We start from the raw sequence: 27,294 nt of genomic DNA on the forward strand, positions 1-27,294 counted from the left end.
GTTCTTTAATCTTCACTATTTATTTCATTCAGTTTTAGCCACCCTTCCATCCTGCCAGCTTGGTCTGCCCTTAGTTGGGTATGTACTTGACCAGAGAGCAGCCTGATCCCTGGAGGGGAGCCCGGGCTGCTGTCCCAGCGGCTGCACGTGGTGCCCGCCGCAGCCACCAGGAAAACCACTGAGCCACACAGGCTTCCCGGCACCGGTGATGTTTGTAATGAATCCCGCGTGGCTCCAGCCTCGGCTGTTCACGAAGAGTGAGCACAGTGACTGGTTTATTTTTCCTTCTTAGAATTTCTAGCGATTTTCCTTCCAAAGAAAGTCTTCGTGACATCAAACGTCATGAGGAATATAGGCTGTATTATATTATGGAACCTGAATTCAGTTCATTTACCCTTCTTTATTTCCCTGAATTCCTAAAGGGCAGCATTTGAAAAGAGAACCTTTATGGAATGAATGGTGAGGGTTGCTGCTCATCATGTGACTGGGTTACTGAATGGGTCTCATTAAGCCCAAAGGGACTCGAAGAACATGACCTGGACATGACTCTGGTGATTAAATACAGGACTGAGAATCCTCTCAGCCTCCTTTTTAAGTTGTCCTGTAGCGCCGAGTATTTAGGAGGAGGGGGTGCTGGTTTTCCATCTTGCCGTACATGTAAGAATCAAGTTTTTATTTTAGCCAATGCTCCTAGCCATGATATTCTTGAAGTGAAAATGCATTAATGAATTAAACAGCAGTTTCTTGCTGCTCTTAACCCTGGTTCTTGTGATCAGATACATATAAATCTTCTGATTACTGAGAGTGAGCATTCTGCCTCAGCTCTCTTTATAATCAGAGCCTGAGACAGAAGGAGGGGAAGGTCTACCCCATGTCTTGCCTGAAGGATCTAGGTGTTTTAACCTTATAGATTTGTAAATATTATTTCAGGAGTTTTTGTTTTTTGGTTTGTGGTGGTTGTTGTTAATGGAAGTACTGGGGATTGAACCCAGGACTTAGTGCATGCTGAGCACATGCTCTCCCACTGAGCTTTACCACCCCACCCCCAGGAGTTTTTAAATCAAGAATTTCTTGTCCTTTACATTCCACTGCTAAGTACAATAGTTGTGGGCTCTGTGGGGATACAGTTAAGAGTTAGGCTGTACTGAGAAGACCAGTGGTCCTGTCTTCTCAAACCCATCCTGTGCATGAGAGGTCTTGTTCAGCTGCTGTGGACTTTTGTGATACTGGCCCAAACCTAGGAAGAGGACTGTCTTAGCCCATTTAGGCTACTGTAACAATACCGAAGATGAGATGGCCTATAAACAACAAGCATTTTATTCCTCACAGTAATGGTGGCTGGGAAATCTGAGATCAAGTCTTTAACAGATTCAGTTTCTGGTGAGAACCTGCTTCCTGGTTCACAGGTGGCCATCTTCTCTCTGTGTCCTCACAAGCAAGGGGCGAGAGAGCTCTCTGGGGTCCCCTTTATAAGGGCACTAATTCCATTCATGAGGGCTCCGCCCTCATAACCTAATCACCTCCCACAGGCCCCACCTCCAAATACCATGACATTGGGGGTTAGGTTTCTTCACGTTCAGTCTATAGCAGGGAGTCTGTGAAATGGAGCTCCACTACTGAGAATCAGGGCTCCGTTTCTCAGGGTGTGCTGAAGGAGCATCTGCCGCGGTGGGTATGAAAAGTGTGGACTTGACAAGAGGCTAGCTCACCTGCAGGGGTGGTTTTGGAAACATATATGGGAAAATGTACTGGGTAGAAAATTGGAACCGGGAGGTTTAAGACTAAGCAAGCCTCTGCATTCTGAATCTTAAAAAAGTGCAATGAGGGCATGCTTGGAGAATAGCCAAGCAGGGAAGGGCTCTCAAGAAATTGTGCTCATTTGATTGTTACAGAGCATGCAAGAGGCAACTTGTTGCCGTCCAAGTCTTCATTCTGAAAGTTCAAATCAACAATGAGCTGGTGAACATAAATTTCACTGTGGCTTCTGCTGTAGTTGTATAATTGATTGTCATTCTTACGAAATAATAGCCTTAAGTAACCCTTATGCATGTAAAAAAACAGAATGAAGCAAATCCACACCCACAGGCATTTTACTCTTCCCACTGTTCTGTTCAGAGTAAACATTTACCTCACATGGACTCTCCATGACGATTATTTAAACACATTTACTATTGTCATCATCAAATGCTATTTGTTCATCCACCCTTCAAATATTATTGAGTACTTCCTGTATATAAAGTATCTGATCTTTCTCCCTCGTGTGATATTATACTAGAAGTTTCTCAAGATAAGCCAAGTAGGAAAGGCTTCCTTTAAGAGCAGCAAGCCACGGGAGCAAATGTCAGAGGGTGAGGAAGATCATTTCCTAAAACACCAGGCCAGGCTCTAAGTGGGTGCACTGTGTCCAGCACCCACATCTTTGTCTCACGGCCCCTCAGACCCCATGGCCGCCTTCAGGAATAGCCTGGGAGAAACACTGGTTTGTTCTAGAACCATGTCAGGAGAAACAGCTCAGAGGTTAACTGAACTAGTTTTGTAATATGCCTAGAGTAGTCCTGGGAAGGAAAGGAAAGAGTTTTACCTCTTCCTGATCCAATCCTAGGGAAAATCAGAATTTCCATGCAAATCAATATTTTTTATTTTATATTTATATGCTCTAGTCACATATATGTTAGTTATATATTACATACAACATGTGTGTATTGCTTTTTCTTATTAAATATTATATAGGCTTATTGTAAAGAATTTAGGAAATACATAAAAAGTTTAAATAATTTATGATTCTTTTTGCTATCTAGAGATAACCACATTAATATGTTGGGTTTTTTAAATCTCTCTTCTTATGTATAATTTTTATTTTAAAAAAATGTGGAATCATCTCATATCTGCTTGGACTTTGGGGGACTACACTGACCCTGGATCATATTGATATTTTGGAGATGCTGTCTTTGCAGAGAGCCTTTGACCTTGCATGCACAGTGCGGTGAAGAATCCGCTTCCTTTGACTGTGACTGGATGAGCCACGTTTCTTTCTTTTCTACCATACTCTGATGGAATCATAGAATCTTGGAATTGGTGACGCCCCCAGAGATCAGAGTCCCGGGAGTAGTGCTTTAAATACCACACACTGGAGAGGGCGAGGAGGAGCCACTGACGCTCCTGGACGGTAGAAGTGTACCTTGGGCTGTTTTACACCTACCACCTTTTGGTCAGTGCCATGCCACAGGCAGAAGGACGGACTCTGTGAGACACAGCCCTGCTGCTGTGTGGATACTGATAGCTCTTGACAACCAGGGAGAAAAGCCTATTACTAATACAAAATCTAAATGGGGCCTGCCGGCCGAGTGATGGGGGTCTTCATAAGCTGTTGCTTTCCTTCCGTAGTGATCAACAGAATGCTGTTGGTATCTTTACCTTCTTTCACAAAAAGAAGTGAACTCGACTTTATTTTTAATATATTGTCACATAAATACATACAGAATGTATCAATGGAATATTAAAAAACATAAAACAAGCCTTAAAAAAACACACAAACTCTTGTTCATAGCAGCACTATTTACAATAGCCAAGGCATGGAAACAACCCAAGTGTCCATCAACAGACTATTGGCTCGAGAAGTTGTGACATAAATATACTGTGGAATATTAACCATAAAAGAGGAATGAAATATTGCCAGTTGCAGCAACTTGGCTGTACCTGGAGAATATTATACTAAAGGAAGTAAGAGAGACAAAACAAATATTACATGATATCACTTATATGTGGTATCTAAAATATAATACAAATGAATCTATATACAAAATAGAAACAGACCCACAGACATAGAAAACAAATTTATGGTTATCAAAGGGGCAAGATGGGGGAGGGATATATTAGGAGTATGGGATTAATAAATACAAACTATTATGGATAAATTAGACCAGCAGCAAGGATTTACTGGATAGCCCAGGGAACTATATTCAACATTTAATAATCTATAATGGAAAATAATCTGAAAAAACGTACATATAACTGAATCACTTTGTTGTACACCTGAAACTAACACAATATTGTAAATCAGCTATGCTTCAATGAAAAGAAAAAAAACCCCACAGAATCTTTAAGGATTCTCTGACAGCTCTCCAAAATTAAAGTTTGTGACAAATTAAAATTTGGGATTAGGTTGAATTATGATACTTACTAAATTTAATTAAATTATGATATTTAGTGTTTCCTTTTCTCTCTGATCGGATGAGCCATTTGGAACCATGTGCTGGTCAACTTCCGGAAACACGACCAACTGAGCCCATGGCTCATCTTCTCACATAAATGAATAGAAATGCCAGGTAAAATAAAACTAACAGAATGCCCACCTCCTCCCCAAACCCCTGCAGGTTTTCCTGGGAAGAAGGAAGGAGGGAAAGGAGGGAGGGAGGAAGGAAGACAGCAGCCCCAGCTGGAACAGTGGGAGCAGTCACGTATCTTACTGCACAGTGTCTGTGTAGACATTTTTGTGCTCTGATAAGGACATTGCTATTAGACATTTTTATGAAAAGACCTGTGGTTACTCCACTTCTCTGCCATGTTGGGATTTGTCATTTTTATGGAGAGTCTTTGAGCCTCAGTTAAAATTGCTGTAGTCTGTCCCAGTCTCTCCTTCAATCCTCAAGTCCTCATCTTGGAAAACTACCTACTTATCCCAAGGATATTGAGACGTTGGGTTGTGTAACTTTGGGGTGATTATTAAACAGACTATGACCATTCATCTCTGTAAAAGTTTAGAGTAACATTTTCTTAAACATGCTTAATGTTTATTGTAGTAAAATATATATAGCATAAAATCTGTCATTTTAACTATACAGTTAAGTGGCACTAATTATATTCACAGTTCTGTAACCAACCATCACCACTGTCTAGTTCCAAATTTTTTCATTACTCCAAACAGAAACTCTACACATTAAGCAGTAATTCCCCATTCCTTCTTCTTCCAGCCCCTGGCAATGTCTAATCTGCATTCTTTCTAATCTCTGAATTTGCCATTTCAAGATATGTCATATAAGTGGAATCATACAGTATTTGTCCTTTTGTGTCTGGTGTATTCACTAAGCATAATGTTTTCAAGGTTCATCCATATTGTAGCAAGTATCAGAACTTAATTCCTCTTTATGACTGAATAATATTCCATTTTATTTATCTGTTCAAAATGATGAACACTTGGGTTGTTTCTGCCTTTTGGCTGTTGTTAATAATGCTACTAATGAATATTGGCATACAAGTATCTGTTAGAGGCTCTAGAGTCCCCCCAAAAATAGCATTTTGCAAACTGAGAAATGTAAATTCTTTATATAGAAAAATATATCATTGAGATTTCCAATATTGACTAAAATTATCAATTCAACGTAACTTAAGTATACATAAGCATAAAACTAAGAATTAATTTTTTATTGCTTATAGCTCATAAAATCAACATCAATTTTTCAGGTAAATACAAATGCAACTATAAAACTAATACAAGAGTAAATAATTTTCATCAAATTATATGTAGTAAAAATAAATTTTTTGTTGGTTTTAGTAGTGTAAAAAGATATATTTACATTTTTGGCCACAGTGGACCATTATTTTAGCCTTCATCATTATTATGTTTCCTTTTTAACAGTGAACTTTTTAAAATCACTAATCCATTTTTTTTATTGGATTTGTTTATTTATTTTTGGAGGGATTACTGGGGATTGAACCCACGACCCTGTGCATGCTAAACATGCACTCTACCACTTGAGCTATAGCCTCCCCCCAATCCATTATTTTGATGGGCAGTCCATTTGCTAAAGTATCCCGGAATTTAAATCTGGAAAACAATGGGAAATCAACAATTTAAGGAAAAATTATTTGCTGCCTATTGACTACAACAGTTTTCATTAATGAACTGTTGACAAGCAGGGGTCCTTTAAAGGCAAATCTACATAATCCATCCTCTTGCTGTCAGATACTGGCCACTACAGCACAAGTTTGCATAATTCAGTTAATCCCAGGTATTTCTGTTGGAGTGTGTTTGAATTGCTAACATCCTAGTATCACTTGACCTTCATCTATTGCAAATGCCACTTATTTATTTAATCTGCCTCTGTTTGTTTTTAGCCCATTTCCATGACACTAATACAACACTCTAAAGTAATGTGTTGTTTTCATGATGTTAAATCAAATTCTTAATTTATTAAATTGGAATCCAAAGTCTTATTCCATAAAAATGTCTTTTACTTGCAAATTATACTGCAAAAGTTTTTCATAACTGTAAAGAATTAAACTATGAGCACAGCAAAGGGACACAAGATAACAGTTGTTATTTTGTTATTAGCATATGCATACTCAAGAGCTGTTAGACACGTTTGCCGATGCTTGAAAAGATCAATTCTGTCTCTCCAACGTGTCATTTGGCAATGTCTTAAATATCAACATGAAAACTAGCTGGAACAGTGAAAATCCCATGTCTTGATGAATATAAAGTGGTCATCCAAGGATTCAGAATATTCTTGTATTTTTTCTTTGTTGATACAAACATTTTTAATGGTCACAGGATTTAGATACCCCCAAGAACATACTGAAACATGCCAAAGGATAGCACTCCTCTATTTTGACCAACATTGGTCCCACCATTAAAGCTTTCCTCACGTTGAACTCTCGTGTTTTACTCACAAAGAGTCGATCTGCTGCATAAAAATAGAGGGCTTATGATTTCCAAGCTTCATATGAACTCTGTTTTTACAACAAAGTTTATTATTACTTAATGAGAAATAGAATTGCCATCTGAATGAAAAATTGTATTACCCAATTAATGCATTTTCTTTCTACTTGGAAAAATAAGCTATGAGAAGGTCCTTTGGTGAATACAGAACCTCTACACATGGTGGACACTCAGTGAATGTCAAGGAGTCGTTTCACCTTTGTCACTAAAAGAAAAAGCTGTCCAGTCCACCTTGATAAATGTCTCATCCAGTCACTGTTGTGTTCCTTTCTCGTGTTCCCATATTGATACTATGTCAACCCTCGAACTTCGATTTTCAGTCTAGCCACACCACCTTCAAAACAAGTTTCACAGTGTTTTTAAGGAAAATTTAACTCTTCCTATGAAACAAATGTGTAAGGAATAGCACAAATTCAGTGTGCAGATTCCCAGAGAGCGTCTTCTTTCTGACCAAGGCATCTCCATCTTTGTTCAGTGCTGCCATTCTTCTTGATCATGCCCTCTCTGGGATGGGGGACTTAACAAATCCCCTGTTTACTTACTGCCAATACATGCCTTTCATTTAAAAATATTGAACAGTTTCTTTATTTCACTTACATGATTTTGTACCCAATTGTTTGTAACTTGATTAACCATATTTTATCTCCACAAAAGTAATAAAATTTTAATGACTACATGTGATTTGGTAGTCTGGAGAACGTCCTTATATAGCCAGTAGCAGATATACACTAAGTATCCATAGTTTTTTTAATTAAAAAAATTAAGTTTAATAAACAATTTATTTTTTTTACCATGGTGCTCTGCAGTACAGTTTTCTAGTATTTAATACATTAATAAAGTGTAAAGTATGGCTTCCCTATCCAGTCACCACTGAAGTGGGGAATCAAGACAACTTGTTTATAGTTTTTCAAATACTCTGTTGGGGGGAAAGAGATCTGTAGTTGTATAGATTTATGCCATGCTGTTATATTTTCTTTGAAAGCTTTTATTTACCTTCAAATTTTTGGCTTAGTTGGTGTCCTTAATATGAGACCTCTAACAAATAGTGAATAAAGCAATATACTCACGTTAAAAAACTATGAATTATTTACTTATAGAATTTATCATTTAATATTTTTGGATGAAGGTTGACAGCAGGTAACTGAAAACAGAAAGGGAAACCACAGATAAAGGGGACTACTTTTTTTATTTGATCCTTTCTTTCATCTCTTTTTCTTCTCTTTGTATGTGTGTGTATCCAATATTATTATCAAAAGAATAATATCTGTATTATTAGTTAAAGAATGGTTACTGAAAAAAAAAATCACCAGTGAAGGTCAAGGATCCACCTGTCTATCCTTTATAGTACCTTGCCTACAGCAGGAGAGCAATAATATATTTTAAATGAGTGATTAGATAGATAATATAAGTGGGTATTACTTGAATCTATTCTGTAACAGTTAAGAAGCCCTCCCTTAATTTTGTAATGACTATTCATCCAACCGATAGAAGTTCAGTCTTGCTGCAGTCTCCCGGAAGAGGCATTATGCAGGAAAAATGTATTTGACTTTTAGGATGAGGGCTTTTACCGTAAGTAAATATGGTTACCTCCCCTCTTTAGTCATCCCCCTCCACCATCAGACAGGCCAACCTGCTGGTGAGCACCGCTTCTGTTGCCACTTCAACACCATCTCTTTTTAAACATTTTCGGAAAGCTTCAATATAAATTCTTAAACTGTCAAGAATGCTACCAAAGACAAAGTTTTATCAGCATCACTTACATATGGAGCACATATACATCTTTGTAAACATATGTAAAGAAAATTGAATAGGAAAGCTATTTTCTGAGGCTTTTGTAAATGTGAAATGTTATGCACTTTTGTGTTCGATTTTTGTACAGGCAGAAATACTCAGTGTCCTCAGTCACAGAAACATCATCCAGTTTTACGGAGTAATTCTTGAGCCTCCCAACTATGGTATCGTCACAGGTAGGAACGCTCTTTGACTTTTTCCTTTCCCCAAGTACCTAGCTTTAGATTCTTTAACATGCTAAAATGCTTAATATTAGGTTCACTCATGAATTGTGTGCTACTGTCAGGTGCCACTTTTGTTGCTATAAAGCATTAATAAAACTGATTATATCAATATAATTAAGAATGGTGTTTCCACTTCTACCCATGTTTAACTGTGCTAATTACATCTGCGTAAATGCTGTTTAAATCCACTCGCAGCTGCAATACTGATATTTGAAGGTGCCGTTTAACTAAAATTTCATTTAATTAGTTGAAATGAGCGATGTTTTCTGTAACTCTGTGACCTTTTACAAATTAAGATTTCTTGAGCTATTCATGTTGTAATTCTTTGCAAGGCATTTTAATCCCACTGGAGTGTTCTTTCTTCAAGGTCTCTGACATGAGAATATTTTTCAGGTTTGGTCATCTGGGTTGGTAATGACCTTGATCTAAATTATCACAATTTGGAGCATGAGTTCATAACGAATGGAAATACCCTTTCTAAAAAAGAGCACACAGAAAATTTTGCCGTGTAAAAACACCGAAAGGCGCATATTTTTAATTCTTTATACTCATATTTGTATGATACAGTGAGCAACTTCAGGTCTATAAGTATAGCATTCAGTTTTACAGTAAGTAACTTTGATCAGGTTCTTTATCATGGTAGTTCTTTGATCAAAACAAAATGAACAGGAAAACCTTAAAAGATTAGCCCTGTCTTCTTTTCCTATAGTGGTAAGAACTTGGATTGCATTTACAGAAAATGACAGCAAACACCCTCAAAAAAAAGGACTGGATTAGGTACTTCCTAATACATTATCTCATCTGACACTCAGAATAACACCGTGAGCTAGGTAAAATCATTTCTGTTTTACATACGGAACTAAAACTCTCACTTGGTACTTTCCGGGGTTACACAGCTAGTGGTAGAACAAGGGTGGTATCCATTTCTCGATTGGTTGTGTACAGATTCTCCTCTTCTTGTGTGCAAGCTAGGTTCCCAAAGGCTATGGGCACAAGATCCCACGGATGTGGCAGGCTGACTGTCTTGCTCCATTTTACATAAGGGGCTTGTGTATCCATGGATTTTGCTATCTGCCGGGGGTCCTGGAACCAATCCCCTACAGCTACTGAAGGATGACTGTATGTACACAAACTGAGTCAAGTTTGTAAGATCAAACCAGTTGGGGGTGATAGCACTTGCCCTGCATCTTGAAATGAACAGAAATACATCTTTGTATAGGGAGATTAAGACAGAAAGAGAGTCAGACAGACACAGACCTTGATCGGCCAGCCTAGCTAGCTCTCCCTCTTTAGAACCCTGTCATCTTTCTCAGATGTTGGGGTTCTGATCAGGGAAACCTGAATGGCTTGAATCTATTCTGACTTGAGTTTACCTGTTCACAGTAAAGGTTGTTGCAGCAGGCAGCTGTTGTCATTCATACTGAGGAGCTGAAAGAACAATTTAGCAGAGTGATGGACTGGAATGAACCCTGGAATAGAAATTGAGAGCTGTGAGATCCTGTCTTAAATTCTGCCAAAGCCGCAGAGATGGGCCACTGATGATCTATGTCTCGGTTTTCTCATATGTGAATGAAAGGACTGGAATTGATGATTTCTGGGTGAGAGTGTGTATGTGTGCACCTGTGCGTGTGTGTTTGCTGAAACTTCTCACAGAGAAGGTTTTATAAAGCCCTGCTTATAAGAAGACCTGGGACAGAGCCCAGAGGACAGTTGCCACTTTATTTCCTTTGGAAGGAAATTGAACATCTTTCCCCCAGATCTACAAAGAAATGGGGTGACTAGAATCTCAGATTCCAACATCAAAATAAAAGATACAGTAGTGGATCATCTTTTTTTATTATATTTTATTTTTTAATCTTTGGAAACCTCTTCATTCTGTACTACTCTCATTCTTTCAACTTTTTTTTTTCCTTTACTAACTAAATACTTGAGGGCTGAGATTGTGATGATGAGGTAACCCCTAGGAGAGGGGGTGGCTATAAATGGGAAGTTCTTATGATGCCCTCCTTGGATTTGATTAAATGTTGGTGCATCTCACAGACCTCGGGAAAACAGTTTACTTACTAGATTCCTGGTTCATTATAAAGGATAGTAAAGGGTAAAAATGAGCAGCCAGCTGAAGAGATACACAGGGTCAAGTCCAGAAGGGTCCTAAGCACAGGAATGTATGCCACCTCTGAGTCTGGAGTGAGCCACCCTCCCAGCATGTGGATGTGTTTCTGCCCACCAAAACAGAACCTCTCTGAACCCCATCATTTTGGATTTTTATAGAGGCTTCATTACATAGGCATGGTTGATTCACTGGCCATTGGTGATTTCCAACCTCCAGCCCTCTCCCCTCCCCAAAGGTAAGGGGAGGGATGGGAGGTCAGGCTGAAAGTTTCAACCCTCTGATTGCATGGTTGGTTCCCCTGGCAACCAGCCCCCATCCTTAGGGGCCTTCCCAAAGTCACTTCATTGACACAAACTCAAATGTGGTCAAAAGTGTTTGTTATGAATAACAAGACTCTCCTTTTACCTTTATGGCTCTGGAGCGATTTTAGGAAACCAGGACCAAGACCATATATTATAACAAAAGATGCTCCCATTGCTCTTATTGCTTAGGACATTCCAAGGATGATCTGTGCCAGAACATTTTAGGAGATCTGTACCAGAAACAGGACAAAAGCAAATGTGTGTTTCTTAATATAAATCACAATATCACAAAATTGTCTTCACTACAGTTCAAAATATAGTGGGTTTTGCATCTGTCTATGATGCTGTCTCTGGATACTTTCCCCAAGCTACAAGTACCCAATGCCATAGCATTAAGATTGTTGGCTATTTTAGTCTCATAAGGTATATTTGTAACCATAACTGTGTCACTTTTTAAATTGTTCTTTAGAAGACCTGTTTTCAGTGACATCCCACACTTGCATTTGAGAACTCATAGGTACAGAAATAATTACTCTATCTGTGTTAAATTTTGTGGCCTCTTTTTTTGTTGTTGTTGTTTCTTATTTGTACAGGTGACCTCTGTAAGCCTTTAAAAACTGATTTGAGGTAATCTCAGGCTCATATATTTTCCCCCAAATACATTTTGTTGTTCAAAATAAAATAATTGAGAGAGCGCCCTGTAACATAACAGATTTTAGAAGTATCTGGATATAAAGTTACTCACTTTTTTCTGAGGATGATTTTTTTTTGGAGATGGAGGTGAATTTTACTTTATATTTGGCATCCACAGTAACTCTTAAAGGTTGTGAGACAATCTTCTACCAAATGATATTTTAGTAACCAAAAATTTTTATTTATAGAAGGCTGCTTAATTGTCTAGAGTATAGTTTACTACTGTTAGCCTATTAGCATAGGCTGCAAATGCCTTTATTGTTACATTGGACCAAACTATTTCATAGAAAAATTTAAGCTGTTCTCTTCATTGTCATTCCTTTATTCACCTAAGATTATTGTTGTAATTTTATGCTATTTGACTGATAGCTATTACATAACTTTGATGTCAAAATAAAAATTAAACAAAAACAAAAACAAAACAAAAATGGGAATGTGAGTTATCACTGAGATAATGTTTTGCTGAGATAATTAATGTTTTGCTATGAGTAGTAGTGTTTTTCTCAAGGAATAAATTCTCATGATAACATACATTTAATTGCATGAATTGACTTTAGTTTCCTAGTATTGTTCCTACCTTATGTCTTCAGAGAGAGAAGAAGTTGCTAAAAACTATTTGTTGAAATTACAGACATTATCGGTATGGTGTTGAAATTATTATAAATAAAATTGGAATAGGGTAATTCTCAGCCTCCCAAAATAAGGCTCAACCTTTGTCCAAACTGGCCTTTAATATAAAAAGGAATTTTCTGGGAGGGACTTCCAGCTAGGAATGAATTAGGGGGTCAGCAAATCCTCTCCTCAAAAGCATCTATAAATCTGGACAAAATTTTTGACACTCTGGAAATTGGCCAGAGGCTTATAACAATTTGAGAAGTGTTTATGCTTGAAAAACTGCTAACTTTGGGTGATAGTAGTGGGAATCAGTAGTGCTCTTGCCTGGGGTTGTCCTCATTCTTACCCCACCCCACCCCAGCTCAGCAGCACAAAGGGCAGGTCATAGTCAAAGTGTGCTCACTAGTTTGGGAACAATAGGTAATGCCTACGTTCAGCAGCATTGTCAGTGGAAGTGATAATCCTGGTGGCAGGTGAGCAGGGAGAGCCAGCAGCTCTACTAGACTGAACAAAGATGACTGGGGCAAATGCAGCTGTAAGTGTATACACAACAGATCCTCTAAGTACATGAAGCAAAAACAGAATTTAAAGGAGAAGTAGTTAGTTCAAAAATAACCAATTGCAGTGCCCTACTCTCAATAATTCATAGAACAAGTAGACAGAAAGTCAGCAAGGATATAGAAAACTCGACAAACACTCTCAGCCAACTCTACCTAACTCACATGTATAGAACACACCGCCCAACAAAGAATACATGTTCTTTTCAGGTGCACATGGAACGTTCATTAGCATACAGGATAAGTCAGGCTATGAAATAAATCTCAATATATCTAAAAGAATTGAAATATTCTCCAACCACAATAGAATTAAATTACAAATCAAGGCAAGAAAAAAACGTGGAAAATCCCCAAATATTTGGAAATTAAATGACATACTTTTAAATACCCAATGAATCAAAGAAGAAATCACAATGGATTTTAAAATATTTTGGACATAAAGAAAATGAAAGTGCAGCATATCAAAATTATAGGTGGCAGATAAAGTGACACCTGGGGGAAATTTACAGCTTTTAACATCTATGTAGAAAAAAAAGTCTGAAATTGATCATCTAAGCTTCAACCTTAAGCTACAAAAAGAACAAAATAACTCAAAGTAAGTCAATGAAAGGAAATAATATAACAGAATGCAGTAACATAGAAAGTAGAAAAATAATAGAGAAAATCAATGAAACTAAAAATTTGGTCTTTGAAAAGATCTGTAAAACTGACAAACCTTTAGCTGAATTAACCAACAAAACAGAAAATGCAAATAAGCAAAATCAGGAATGAAGGAGAGGATGGCACCATGGTCCCTACAGAAGTTTAAAAGGATTATAAGGGAATGTCATGACCAACTTTATGCCAACAAATTAGACAATCTAGATGTAATGTCTGACCAGACCTATAAGTAAAGAAATTTGAATTTGTAATTTAAAACATTTTCATAATGAAAAGCCCAGACCCACATGATTTCACTGGTGAATTCTATCAAATGTCTATAGAAAAAAATAGTACCAGTCCTTCCTATACTCTTTCCAAAAATAGAAGAAGGAACGCTTACCAACTCATTCTGTGAGGCCAGTATTATCCTAATACCAAAGCCAGACAAAAACATAATAAAGCTACAAACCAGTATCCCTCCTGAACATAGCTGCAAAAACCCTTGAATACATATTAGCAAACTGAATCCAGCCACCAGTAAAAAGGATTATACACCACAACAAAATGAAATTTGTCCCAGAAATGCAAGGTTGATTTAACATTTGAAATCAATTAATGTAAACCACCATAATAGATAATAGAATAAAAGACAAAAACCATTTGACATTATTACAACACCCATTTATAGTAAGAAATCTCAACAGACTAGAAATAGAAGGGAATTTTCTCAACCTAATAAATAGCATTTACAAAAACCCACAGCTATTATTATACTTACCAGTGAAAAATTGAATGTTTTTCCCCTAAGCTTAGGCATAAAACAGTGAGGTTCTGCTCTTGCCATCTACTCTACATTGTACTGGAGGTTCTAGTGTAATCAGGCAAGAAAATAAGAGGCATCCGGACTGGAAAGGAAGAAGTAAAACTGTCTCATATGACATGATTCTATAAGAGTCAGGAAATCCCAGGAATCCACCAAAAAACTACCAAAACTAATAAACATGTTAAGCAAGGTCACAGGGATCCAAGATCAATACAAAAAAGTCAGTTGTATTTCTATATACTGGTAATGCATAGTCTAAAAATGAAATTAAAAAACAACATTCATAGTACTATCAAAAAGAATAAAATATTTGGGTATAAATTTAATATAAAAAGTATAAGACTTACACAATGAAAAGTACAGAGAGAAAATAAAGATCTAAATAAATGGAGAGACATTGCGTGGTCATAGTTTGGAAGTCTCAATGTTGTTAAAACAGCAGTTCTCCCCAGATTGATCTACCAATTCAAAATAATTCCTATCTAAATCTCAGCAGACTTTTTTGTAAGAAATTGACAAGGTGAGCCTAAAATTCACACAGAAATGCAGAAGACCTAGAATAGCTGAACCAGTTTTAAGAAAGATCTAAATTTGGGGACTTTGCCTCATTTCAAAACTTATTATAAATCTGCAGTAGTCAGCATAGTGCAATATTAGCACAAAGACAGGCATATAGATCTATGGAACAAAATTAAGAATTTAGGGAAAAAAAAACCTTACATTGATCATCAATTGATTTTCAACAAAAGTGCCGAGAGAATTCAGTGGGTAAAGGATAGTCTTTTTAATAAGCTGTGCTGGGAAAATTAGAACTCCACATGCAAAAAAAAAAGAAAAGAAAAGAAAAACAAAAATTAAAAACTTAGACCCTCACCTCAAACCACACACAAAAATAAACTCAAAATGGATCACAGACCTATGTTTAAGAGCTAAAACTTTAAAAACTCCAAAAGAAAGAAGAAAATCTTCATACATTTGGCTTAGGCAAGGAGTTCTTAAACATGACACCAAAAACAGTCTATAAAAGAAAAATGGATAAATTCAACTTCATCAAAATTAAGAATTTCTGTTCTTTAAAAGATACTGTTAAGAGAATGAAAAAACAAGTTACAGACTGGAAGAAGATATTTACAAATCACAAATCTGATAAAGGTCTTGTATTCAGAATAAGCAAGGAGTTCTTAGAGTTCAGGATTAATAAGAATGAGTAAATGATTTGAATAGACATTTTTCCTGAAAATATATACAAGGGGTTAATAGGCACATGAAAAGATGCCAACTTTATTACTCACTAGGAAAATGCAAATGAAAAATATGAGATATCACTAGATTATACCCACTAAAATGGCTGTAATAAAAAATGCAGACAATACTAAGTGTTGGCAAGGGTGTGGAGAAACTGAAACCCTCATAGATTGCTGTTGGAAGTATAAAATGGCATAACTGCCTTGGAAAGCAGTTTGACAGTTTCTTAAAAAGTTAAACATACACTTCAGCAGCCATAGCAGGGCTCAATCCAAACCTGTTCCTCTCACTACTACTCACCAGGTTAAAACTATAAGCAGTTAACGCATTAAGTAACTGGACTGTTACCTACGGATGCTCCAGTGCTTTCATGGTCAAAAATCTAGGCACTGTGAAGCATGCCTACATTCCCTCATTCCTCATTCTTGCTAGACAGGTGAAATAATAGACCATTTGCATTAACATATGCACCGAACATCCTTCCTGTTTTTTCCATTTTAAACTTGACAATTATCTGAAGCAAAAGGGCGTTTCTATTTTCTCAGTTTTATCTCAAGTACACATAATTTTACCAATTAAATTTGTATTAATTCATCACTTGCTACAGTAATTTTTTTTTTGCATTTGTTGAAACAGAGACTATTGTTCAACATACAAAATTTCCTAGCGTGCTTTTATGTCTTTGTATAAAACATTCTGAACTCTATTTCAGGGCTTTTCATTGTTCTCTAGGCTATTTACTGTCATGTTGTACATTTTTTAAAGTAATGTTTTCATTATTTTAAAGTCAGTGTGTTCTCATTGTAAAGGCATCTTGGAAAATACAGTAAAATATAATGAATTTTAAAAAAAAGTTAAACATACACGTTACTTGTGCTTCAGCAATTCCACTCCTAGGAATCTACCCAGGAGAAAGGAAAATGTATTTCCACACAAAGACATGAACACAAGTGTTCACAGGAGCATTGTTCATAATCACCCAAACTGGGAACTATCCAAATGTCTATCAATCAGTGAATGAATAAACCAAATGTGGTAAATCCACACAATGTAATATTATTCAGCAGTAGAAAAGAATGAAGTACTGACACATGCTACAGTATGAATGAGTCTTGGAAACATTATATGAAGAGAAGGAAGTTAGACATGAAGGCTGCATATTGTATGGTTCCATTTATGTGAAATATCTAGAAGAGGCACATTTGTAAAGCGAGAAAACTGATCGTAGGACTGGAGTTGAGAGTGGTGATTTCACTGTAAATGGGCATAATGGAATTGTTCGCATCATGGAAAGGTTCTAAAATTGGGTTGTGCTTGTGGTTGCCCAACTCTGAGTTTACTACAAATTGTTAAATTGTGCACTTATAGTAGATGAATTATATGATGTGTAATTTGTATCTCAAAGCCACTTTTAAAGGAATTTTCTCACTTTTTTGGCCTTTTGTGCTTAAAATTTGTGAGCTTCTTCTAAATCCTGATATGACAGATACTGATGTGTTTACATTGTCCCATAAACCCTCTGACTTATATGTTTAATCTTATCTACCTCATAAGAATAACAATTTCTTAAGAAATACCTGTATCCATGCGTGCCTTTGTTTCAAATAGTCTTGCAGCACCTCTTTGTGTTCAATTCCATCTAAATAGCTTTTGAAGTCTTATTATTCATTCTGTTAGTGGTCTTGTCCTTGACAGATTTCTTTCCAGAATGATATTAACTTTTAGAAACCATAGCATGAAATAATTTTTACAAGCTCTTAATGACGTCCTTTGTTAAATTCTTTAACACGTTTTTCCCAATGAAACTATGTAGTCTTATTTCTGAAATGTACCTTGGTATTAATTATATGCTTATCTTTCCTTTGAAAATAGAATATGCTTCTCTGGGATCACTCTATGATTACATTAACAGTAACAGAAGTGAAGAGATGGACATGGAACATATTATGACCTGGGCCACGGATGTAGCCAAAGGTAATGCTTCACGTTTTCTTACAGAATTGGAGAACATTTTCTCCATCCTGACGTGGTGGCTCAAGTCAGAAGATTTGTTATTCTGTGTCTTAAGATGTTCTTCTTTTTTCAGAGACCAAAAGTAGCAAGAATTCTGCAATTCATTGTGCATGTAATATTTTAGGTCGTTGCTTTTCCACTCCTGCGTTCCTTTTCTGTTTTACCTTTCCTTACTTTATTTCTTTACCAAAAAAACAAGTTCCAACAAAATCAGTGGCTCCAGGGCAGCCATTTTTGCCACATTTTGTGACATTGTATTGACCAGCTCGCTGGATATCTTAGGCGGGACGGTCATAATTCTCTTGTTCTGCAAGTCTCTAATTAGACGTAGTATCCATAAAACATGACTTATTGCAGAATTAGTTCTACTCGTTTTGTATATATGTAATAGCTAAAAATAGTAACCACTTAAAAAACATTTTTTATTAGCTCTGCCATTTAAAAGCAATTTAGATTTCATATTTTAATGTAAACTTGGAAATCAGCCTTGGAAATGAAATGTTTTTAATACACAAAATCCCTAAACAAGGTGCCTAGTTCTTTTTTCCCTCATAAATTCCTGCATAGACGAATGCTCTCTAAAGCAATTTAAATTCCATTTATTTTTATCTTTTTATTTTCCATTTTCCTAACTGAATGTTTCTGAGTTTTATTTATAACTGTCAAAGTTGCTTTGGAAACAACTTAATCTAAATTGTGAATGCTGATAGTTACGTTTGTATTTTAGCAACCCCTAGAGAGCAAGTGTGTCCAGATTTTACTGGGGCAATTAACTACTTTGCATTTTGCTACTCTGATCTCTACAGGCATCCCTTGACAAAGCAAATAAAAGGATATTTAGCACTCAGTAAGGAGAGCAACTCATACTTTGCTTTCACTGGGAAGTCATACAGGGACTTCCCAAGGTAATAGTCTTTCCTTTGGGGAATTATCATGTCTGATTTAAGTTTCATCAACACTTGACAAATTTTTCACATAGGGAAAGAGAAAATGAAAATTAAAAAAGGAAAAAGTTTCATGCCAAATGCTGCTGCTTGAGTGATACTTCATTACCTTATAAGAATAATAAGCTCTATGTTTAGGATGGTGTACTTAAGGCTTTGGGTGTGTTAATTAACTTAATTGTGTATTCATGCATCAGATGTCTCAAATCAACCTTAAAATTTCACATTCTTCAGGACATTTTCATGTATCACAGCCACTTCTCTGCATGTCACTAGTACACAGGGGCCACCTGTTTGTAAGCAGGGTAATGTGCTATTATTGGAAACTGCCTGAAGCATTGTGGAAATACACTTACACAAATGTAAATACATATACAAGCAGTCCTTGACTTAAAGCACTTCACCTTACAGACATTTGCATTTAGGGTGCTCAGCCAATTACACCCATCTTATTACTTAATGGCACTTAGGATGGATAGACAGCAAACAAATCAACTGACACCAGCCCCTCCGCTTCCTGCTGTGCACACTCTGCTGAAGCTTCCCTGGCACCCCCAGCCTGTAAACCTCATCCCTCTGGGCGCCTTCGCCTGCAACAGTCCGTGTCTGAGGGGCAAGTCCTTTGGCTCCAGATCAGCTCAGTCATTCCTGGGGTTTCTCAAGAGCCCTGGCACTCTGTATCAGAAGGTCAAGGGAGAGAAGGAACAGGACTAAATAGCAAACTGGAGCTAGAGGTAAAAAATAGGGATGGAGAAAATGGGAGTGGGCCTTGGGGTAGTGTCCACTAATAAAATCACTTTTGGGTGTCTGATGAATTAATCTGAAAGACAAGTTCTAACGTGTTAGGCCAAACACAGGTGAGAAGAGTGAGGCAGAGAAGAGTTGTTTATTTATAGTCACAAGTAACGCTTGGTATTTAAAATGGCCCATGAAAGGAAGAGGAAATCAGTGCTTTCGGAATGACTTCAGCCCTCTCTGATAAAGCTATGGAGATAAAATGGGAAGGCTTGATTTTTGTTGATTCTGTTTTGAATTCAGCTGTGCCCTTCGGTTTGACCATGATTGAAGCCACTGAAGCAACAAGATGTTGAGAAATCAAAGAATGAATAATTCATTTCAGATAAGAGTTGATTCATGCCTTTTGAAATAGGCATTGCTTAACATCACTGCTGAGAGAATACCTCCTCAAAGGCAAAAAAAGATTCTCTTCTTTCTGGATGGGAAGAGGGTGGGTCAGCTAGTACATCTGAAATTGCCACAAGTCAGTCAACAGTGTGGAAGAGGAACAATTAAAGCAAATAAACTTGGACCCAGTCCCCAAAGGGTCATCACTGATTCCAGGTCTCCCTAAAGTGACATGTGTCAAGTCCTTTCTAGGAAACCCTGAATCTTAAAATTGAAGAAGGTGTTTTTCAGCCTTCTTAATTTTTTGCAATAAAAATAAGGCAGAATTGTAGATGGCACTGTTAAAACATATTAAATAGAATTTTGTATGACTGTGATTACAACTGTGTTTATATACAATAAATATTCTATAAACGTATACTATACGTTAAACACAAATAATTCATGGTACTTTTTCCAGTAATATCTGCCATGAGGAAGAAAAAGTACCTATATTTAAAGGTTTTGAACTTGAGTGGTTTTTTTGAAATTCTTTATTATCAGCAAATGTAGAAACTATCTAGCTCTACCTCTAATAGTAATTAAGCAGTTTCCACCTGAAAAATTATTCAGGAATTTTGTTCTTGAAGCAAGAGAGAAGTAACTATGAAATTCAGTCATAAAAATTATTAAAAGTTACCCGAGTTGGTACTACTGATTTTCACTGTTTGGAATATGTAGAACTTAACATTAGAAGAAAGATTTCCTTCATTCCAGGTACATCTTGTTTAATTAGTAATTTGAATTACTAACACTTTTGTTGACTCTTCTCAGTAGTATCTTTATATGTAAAGAGTTTAAAATTTTAAAAAATGTTCTTTGTTCTTTCATGATTCTTCTATATATATGTAATAATCAGAATAGTAGAAAATAATAGATTATTTTTTAAATTAGCCTGCATAAAACTGAAATTTTCTATATACAGTAGAAAATGTTTTTTTTCTTTATTCTGAGGGGGTAGACAATAACAAATACAGGGAAAGAGTTAAATACTACTAAGGGGGTAACTGTGAAATATGTGTCTTTTAAAGTATAATTTTTAATTCAAAATAATTAAACTCTACTTAGTTTATATACATCCAGTTCACTGAAGTAACTTGATTTGCATTCTCAATATATTGTAGAGCATTTTAGAATGTATTTAAATATAGATTATGGCACAGATTTATCCTTGTAAAAAAGAATAAAATATTTTGTAGCTACTGTATATTTTTCTTTCTGAGGATCACAAAATCCTTTACTAGACACAACTAATGAATCCAACCGGTTCTTCCCACCTCTACACCACCTCTACTCCCAGGGTCTTATTGGACAGAGTTCCGAGAAAATAAACCAGGCTGCACTGGATAACTGCAGACATGCAAAGGAAAACTGAAATTTGAGGTCAGAGCTCTGGCTGATTTAGAAGGTAGTTGCTGGTGGAATACTTTCATCACTGGAGCACTTCTTCTGCTGGTATCTGTGCTATTTTCGTGCAGACTCCAGAAAATTAAGGTGTCCTTTTTGGATATTGTAAGAAGCTAGCTTTACCCATGATCAGATTCCAACTTCTAAGAGATTAAAGCACATACATTTTCCTTAGCATATACATTTTCCTAGTGTAGATATATCCTGTCTCTATTTTATCCATCATGGGAGAACAGAACACATGAATTTACTTTTTGCTGTTAAATCCTTTGCAAAATATGAAATTAAAAGGGAATACTGATACAATGTTGCAAAATTATATTAATAGGCCTTTCTTCCTTCTTGTATGACAAGGAATGCACTATTTACATATGGAGGCGCCAGTCAAGGTGATTCACAGAGATCTCAAGTCAAGAAATGGTAACGTAGTCACATGTTTTTATTTTACCTGTTTTATTATAAAATATGTGCACCTTTGTATAGAAATAAGCATCATGCTTTCCACATCTTTTGTAACCTGCTATTTTGACTCACTGCTGGTACCATGGAAATCTTTCCACTATTAATAAATGTCAAAATTCTCCATATTCTTTCAAGAGGCTGCATGGTATTCCACTGTATAAATAGCAGAGAATGTGGACACTTGGGTTGTTTACATTTTTTCCCTATGATAAGAAATGTTGAGCTTCATACTTTTCAGTAAAAATTTTCAACACATCCCTAATTATTTCTCTAGAATCATTTTCTAAAAGAGGTGTTGCTGGATCAAAGCACAGAGTTGTGTATTTCAATTTTTAGATTGCTCCCTGTGCTAGCAGTTTGAGTTTTGTTCTTGTTACTCCTGAATTATTTGGTGTAAATATTTTATGTCACTCATAGTACCTGGAGGAGCACCCAAAAATGATCAGCATGAGTCTGAAAAGTAAAAGCTTTCTTTTTCTTCTTTCTCTTCTTCTCTACTTCCTAAAGTTTATCTAGGATCCTGTATTGTATAATTTGGAGAGTGAGCACTTTTAAATGACTTTGCAGGATTAGATGATACCTTCAAGTAGGAGTGGTAACAGAATGCTTCTTCCATTACATCATTCGAAGGTTCACGGAGAAAGCCAGTGGGATTATTTAGCTAGCCAGCACCCACAGTTTTCTAGTTAAAAAAAAAAAATCTTGCTATCAATTCATTTACATACTTTAATTATTTACATGCTTTCTAAGTGATTCATCTCAGTATGGAGGAGGAGAACTATTTGTTTTTGGAAAACCTTTAAATCGCTGCAGTTAAAATGGATAAAAGCTAGTAGTGTGATCCTTAGAATGAGTAGTCCTGGCCTGCGGGGGAAGGGGACTAGGGAATTGACCAGCTGTCCAGGACCGCGATATTTGTTGGGGTGGAGAAAGGGAAGTTATTGGCAGCTGCCACTCACGACAGTCCAGGTTGGACCCCCCCAACCCTGACCCTGGCTATTCTTAGACATAAGCTTCCTGGAGCTAAATACTTTTAATGTGTATTGGCTAACAGGAAGTCATTACGAAATAATCTAGAATCTAGTAGGAAGTCTCAAGAGTTTTATGACTTTGTAAATTTTCAGTTCATGCTCAGAATTTCAATTTAAATAAGTTGTTTAGTTTCTCTCCTCTTAATCTGTTTTATTGGTATATCCTAAATCTCCCTTGAAAGGAAATGGTTAAATTATCCAGGCTGTCATTGTGAAAGCTAACAATGGAGAACATTTGTGTTCCCATTTTTAAAAATTACAGTTTGCATAGTTACTTGATCAGAAAACACACACACTTGAAACAGTATAGTCAAACTTTTAGGAATTTTGGGGGGAGGAGAGAGGGAATAATAGGACTTTCATTTTCTAAGTTATATATTTTTATAATGTCAGATTCTTTAATGAACACTTATTAATCTTTCAATGAGAAGAAAGTAATAGAGGTATTTTTTAAATAACTTAATATAGTATTAACAATATTTAAATCTCTATTTGAAAAATGTATAGCTTACTATATATAGTATCAGATCTACTCTTAGGCTGTTTCTGTGTATTAGATCATGCAAAGATTATTTTCCCCACTTACATTAGTAACAGCTAATAAATATTGATAATCAGCTAATAAACAGCTAATAAGTATTGATAACCTACCATGTTCAAGGCACTGTGTGGCTTATAAAGGAATGCCAGAAACATTTCTTCAGGGTTCTGTCCTTGGCCTCCTCCCCTCTTATCCTCTTATTTGCTCACTCCCAGAAAAGCCCCATCTACATCTTAACACTCCCAAATAGATCTCAACTTCAAAACTGTGTATCTATTTGCTAATTGAACAAATTCACATAGGTATTTTCGTATAACCCTAAAATGTATTGTGTCCAAATTGATCTTTCCATCTTCTCCCTACTCCCTAAAAAATATTCCCTACATCCCCTTTCTCAGTGAGTGGCCTAAGCCAGAAATTAAATAAAAAGGAATTACAGTTTGATTGCAGAGTTCCTGTTCTAACCATTACACTGTATGGCCTCTTTATGTCTTCTTTGGCCCCCCCCCCCCAGCCACTTATCCAAGCCCAGCTGATTCTGCTTTATGTTTCTTGGCTCTGCCCACTTCTCTGCTGTCCTTTGCCACAGCCTTAGCACAGGCATCCTCATCTCTCTCTCGGACCACAACATTGGTGCACAGTGATGTCCTTGCCTGCGTTCTGTTCCCCTCTGCACATTTGACCATTTCATTCTTCCACTTAAAATCATTCATTGGCTTTCCATCTCTGACAAAGGCTCTGCTGGACCTGGCCCATCCTTTCCAAAATCGTGTGCCTTTTCCTCTGCTCCTGACCTTCTGCACAAGCTCGCTCTTCTGCCTAGAAAACTGCTTTCCTCCCTGAGTCCTCCTCTTTCTGGTTACCGGGGATTTGTTCTTCAGGTCTTCGCATAGCTTCATTTCTTCCAGGAAACTTCTTCTGACCTCCTTACACACAGACTCCTTAGACTGCCCTTTGGTTTTATGGCAATCTCCATGTCTCTCATCACAGAACGTATCCCACTTTATTACAGGTGTTTGTGTCATTGTCTTTACCATTAGACTGTAAGCTCCATGAGAGCAGAGACAATGCCGGACTTGCTCATCGTCCTCTGTTGGAAGGTGGTACATGGCCTTGCCCACAGTATATGCTCAGCAAATATGTGTTAAGTGAGTGGATGCATAAATAAGTAAATAAATGAATGTTACCTCTGCCTTCAAGAAAACTACTCTTCATCTGGGAGGAAAAACCACATATACCATGAAGTGATAATGCTGATGACTTCCTCAGTATCACAGTGACAATCTAGTGGCAGAACCCAAGTAAAAACTTGGTTCTCTTGACTACTCCTAATACATGCCTTATTTACTGGACCGTACTACGTTTGATTTAAATCAGTGTCTTGAAGCCTTTTTAATCAGCACCTTATGGAATTAGTTTTTTTTAATTTTTGTTTTAATGTCAGCTCCTTTTTGCAAAATCCTCAATGCAGTAAATACTTTGATTTTACCTTTCATAATGCCATATGAAAGATAGAAATACTGGCTTATGATTTTTTTCAGTATGTGACAACTCCGATGATTTTCATAATTTATCTTTTCTTTCTTTTAGTTGTTATAGCTGCTGATGGAGTGTTGAAGGTAGGACTACTTATTTTAATTTTTTTTAAATTTGTTAATTTCTGATGTAGGTTTGTGACTAATAACTCTTTTATTAAGCAATAACTAGAAAGTTGATACCTGTTTCTCTTTTCTCAGATCTGTGATTTTGGTGCCTCCCGGTTCCATAACCATACAACACACATGTCCTTGGTTGGAACTTTCCCGTGGATGGCGCCAGAGGTCATCCAAAGTCTCCCTGTGTCTGAAACTTGTGACACATATTCCTATGGTGTGGTGAGTTCATTTCTCATTTTTTGTTGCTAAAGGAAATACAAAAAGCAGACCACCTACAGAAGCAGGACACAACAATTGAACACAGGTTTAAGACAATGATGCTGTTTCTGGTGGAATGCCAAGACCAGTGGCAACAGAGAGAACACTTTCTATTACTAGAATGTTTACTTTGATCCCTTTTATGTGTCTGAGTTATTTTGTCCTGTGTAGAGAAGAAACCAACGCCATTTCCAAGAAGCAAGTTAGATGGAACCTAAAATAGTGTTGGGCCTGATGCCCTCCTGTGGAGTGTGCTTTCCTGGGTGGACAGGTAACTGGAGAATATCTCTGTTAAGTCAGTAGAAGCATGGATCATTTGGAACAGGACTTCATTGTAATGAGTTCCTCAAAAACCACCAGTACATATGCCAAATGAGTTAATTAATGGGAAATTTTTTTTTTTTATCAACGGGAAATTTTTGAGTGTCAACTATTAAACTGGTTGGTGAGTGGAAAGTACAGAAGAAAATGGACTTAACAGTTAGCACATGGTCTTGCCCATGTTTGCTACAAGTCATGTAAAGTAGTGGCTACTGACACATGAATCTGAGGTCTCACGTAAGAATAACAGCAGAGCAACAGTTACAAAAATAGAATAATGTGGGGGTTGAGGGGTAGGATATTCAAGGAATAAAGACCACAGGAATGAATCAGTGAAGGAGCAGAAGCTTCTGGAGGAGGAGTTTTGAGATGGATCATTCTTAAGGAATGTGTTATATCTGAATTAGCAGAGAGAAAGAAATGGGGGCAGTGGGGCAGCAGAGGGCGGGGAAAGTGGTCAGAGTGGTTTTTTGGTGGAGGAAGAAATTCATTTGTTGCCCTTTTTTGAGGATGAGTTTTTTTTTTTTTTTAAATCCCTGAAGATGCTGTATATCCTTTTAAACGTACCAAGTAGTGTTTGGAACTCCTGTCTTGGCATCTCATCTCCCAGTCATACTGCCTGTTTATTTGTATTATTACTTCTTAAAGGGACATTTTCATAGTAATGGGGAAAGAAACAGTCTAACTTTAGACCAAATCAACATGCCTCTTCTTCCTGAACTTCTGTGTTTTCAACTGAAGGTAATAGCTGATGGTACAGGAGGAGACCAGCACTGTCAAACCCAGATCTTTTTCTCTAGGGTTCATCAGTCCCTATGTATTTGCTGCTGACCTCATTACCCACGCTTCCCGCTGGTTTCAGTTAGCTAGCTTTTTCTAAATCAAACTACAGCTTTTGCATACCAAATTAATACGGTGTCAATTTTGTCGGCTATGAAAAACCCACAAGTTCCTAAAGAAATACATTCTAAAGCTGGTCCTGTATGTCAAAAGTTACTACCTTCCAACCATCCTACAAATTATCTGCTGGGGAGTCTAAAAATGGGAGCATTTGTTGCAATTTAAGACTTTGTGTGAGATTATTTCTTCTTATGAAGTTATGTTCCTTCGTTTTTAAGCAAAAGTCTATTTATTGTGTAAAGCACTGCGCTAGACACCAACTTAGGGAAACTGAACTCTACTTTGCCTGCTTCTTGAAACCGTTGTCCCATTTTATCCTGTGGAACCAGGAGCCAGCAACCTTTTTTCTGTAAATAGTACCAGGTAGTAAATAGACTGTGAGGGCCACTTACCGTCTCTGTTACAGAGTCTTTTGTTTTTTTTACAACCCTTTAAAACTGTTAAAACCACTCTGCAGCCTGTAGCGGGCAGTCGTTTGAGACCCCTCTGGAACAGGAGGGATTGGAAGACCAGCGACATGGCTGGAGAGCAGTTTCTCATGCTTCGAAAGGAGACCACAGCTCTCTCTCCTCCGCCTGCACGTGTATATAAATATATATAAACATATTTAGATAATTAGGGTAATTTTTAATTCTTTTGCACATTTATATGAAGTAGGCGGCTTTTGAGGCTCATTTTAGCACTCTGCAAGTTCTCACACAATGCTTTTACATTTAAAATTCTTCCCAAGTCTTGGGATTTCCCTATCACAGACATTTTTGACCAGAAAGGCATGACTGTGAGTTATGTGTAGAGTGAACTTTCGGTTTCAGTGTTGTCTCGTTTATGAAAACACACGTCACACTGCCTTCTTCCAAAACCGTACAGGTGCCAGG

General features: G+C 36.9%; 1 protein-coding gene across 3 annotated transcripts in view; it reads left to right on the forward strand.

Moving 5' to 3' along the window:
- Positions 1 to 27,294, forward strand: part of MAP3K20 (mitogen-activated protein kinase kinase kinase 20) — a 155,475-nt gene that overhangs the window by 58,144 nt on the left and 70,037 nt on the right. For all 3 annotated transcript variants that reach the window (XM_031451669.2, XM_031451672.2, XM_031451670.2), the window contains exons 3-7: positions 8,598 to 8,685; positions 17,596 to 17,697; positions 21,606 to 21,671; positions 24,876 to 24,904; positions 25,022 to 25,159. In XM_031451669.2, the coding sequence (XP_031307529.2) occupies positions 8,598 to 8,685; positions 17,596 to 17,697; positions 21,606 to 21,671; positions 24,876 to 24,904; positions 25,022 to 25,159 (423 nt within the window). The remainder of the gene's footprint in view (positions 1 to 8,597; positions 8,686 to 17,595; positions 17,698 to 21,605; positions 21,672 to 24,875; positions 24,905 to 25,021; positions 25,160 to 27,294) is intronic.

This window comes from Camelus dromedarius, chromosome 4 (assembly GCF_036321535.1).
Source record: "Camelus dromedarius isolate mCamDro1 chromosome 4, mCamDro1.pat, whole genome shotgun sequence".
Lineage (NCBI taxonomy): Eukaryota > Metazoa > Chordata > Mammalia > Artiodactyla > Camelidae > Camelus > Camelus dromedarius.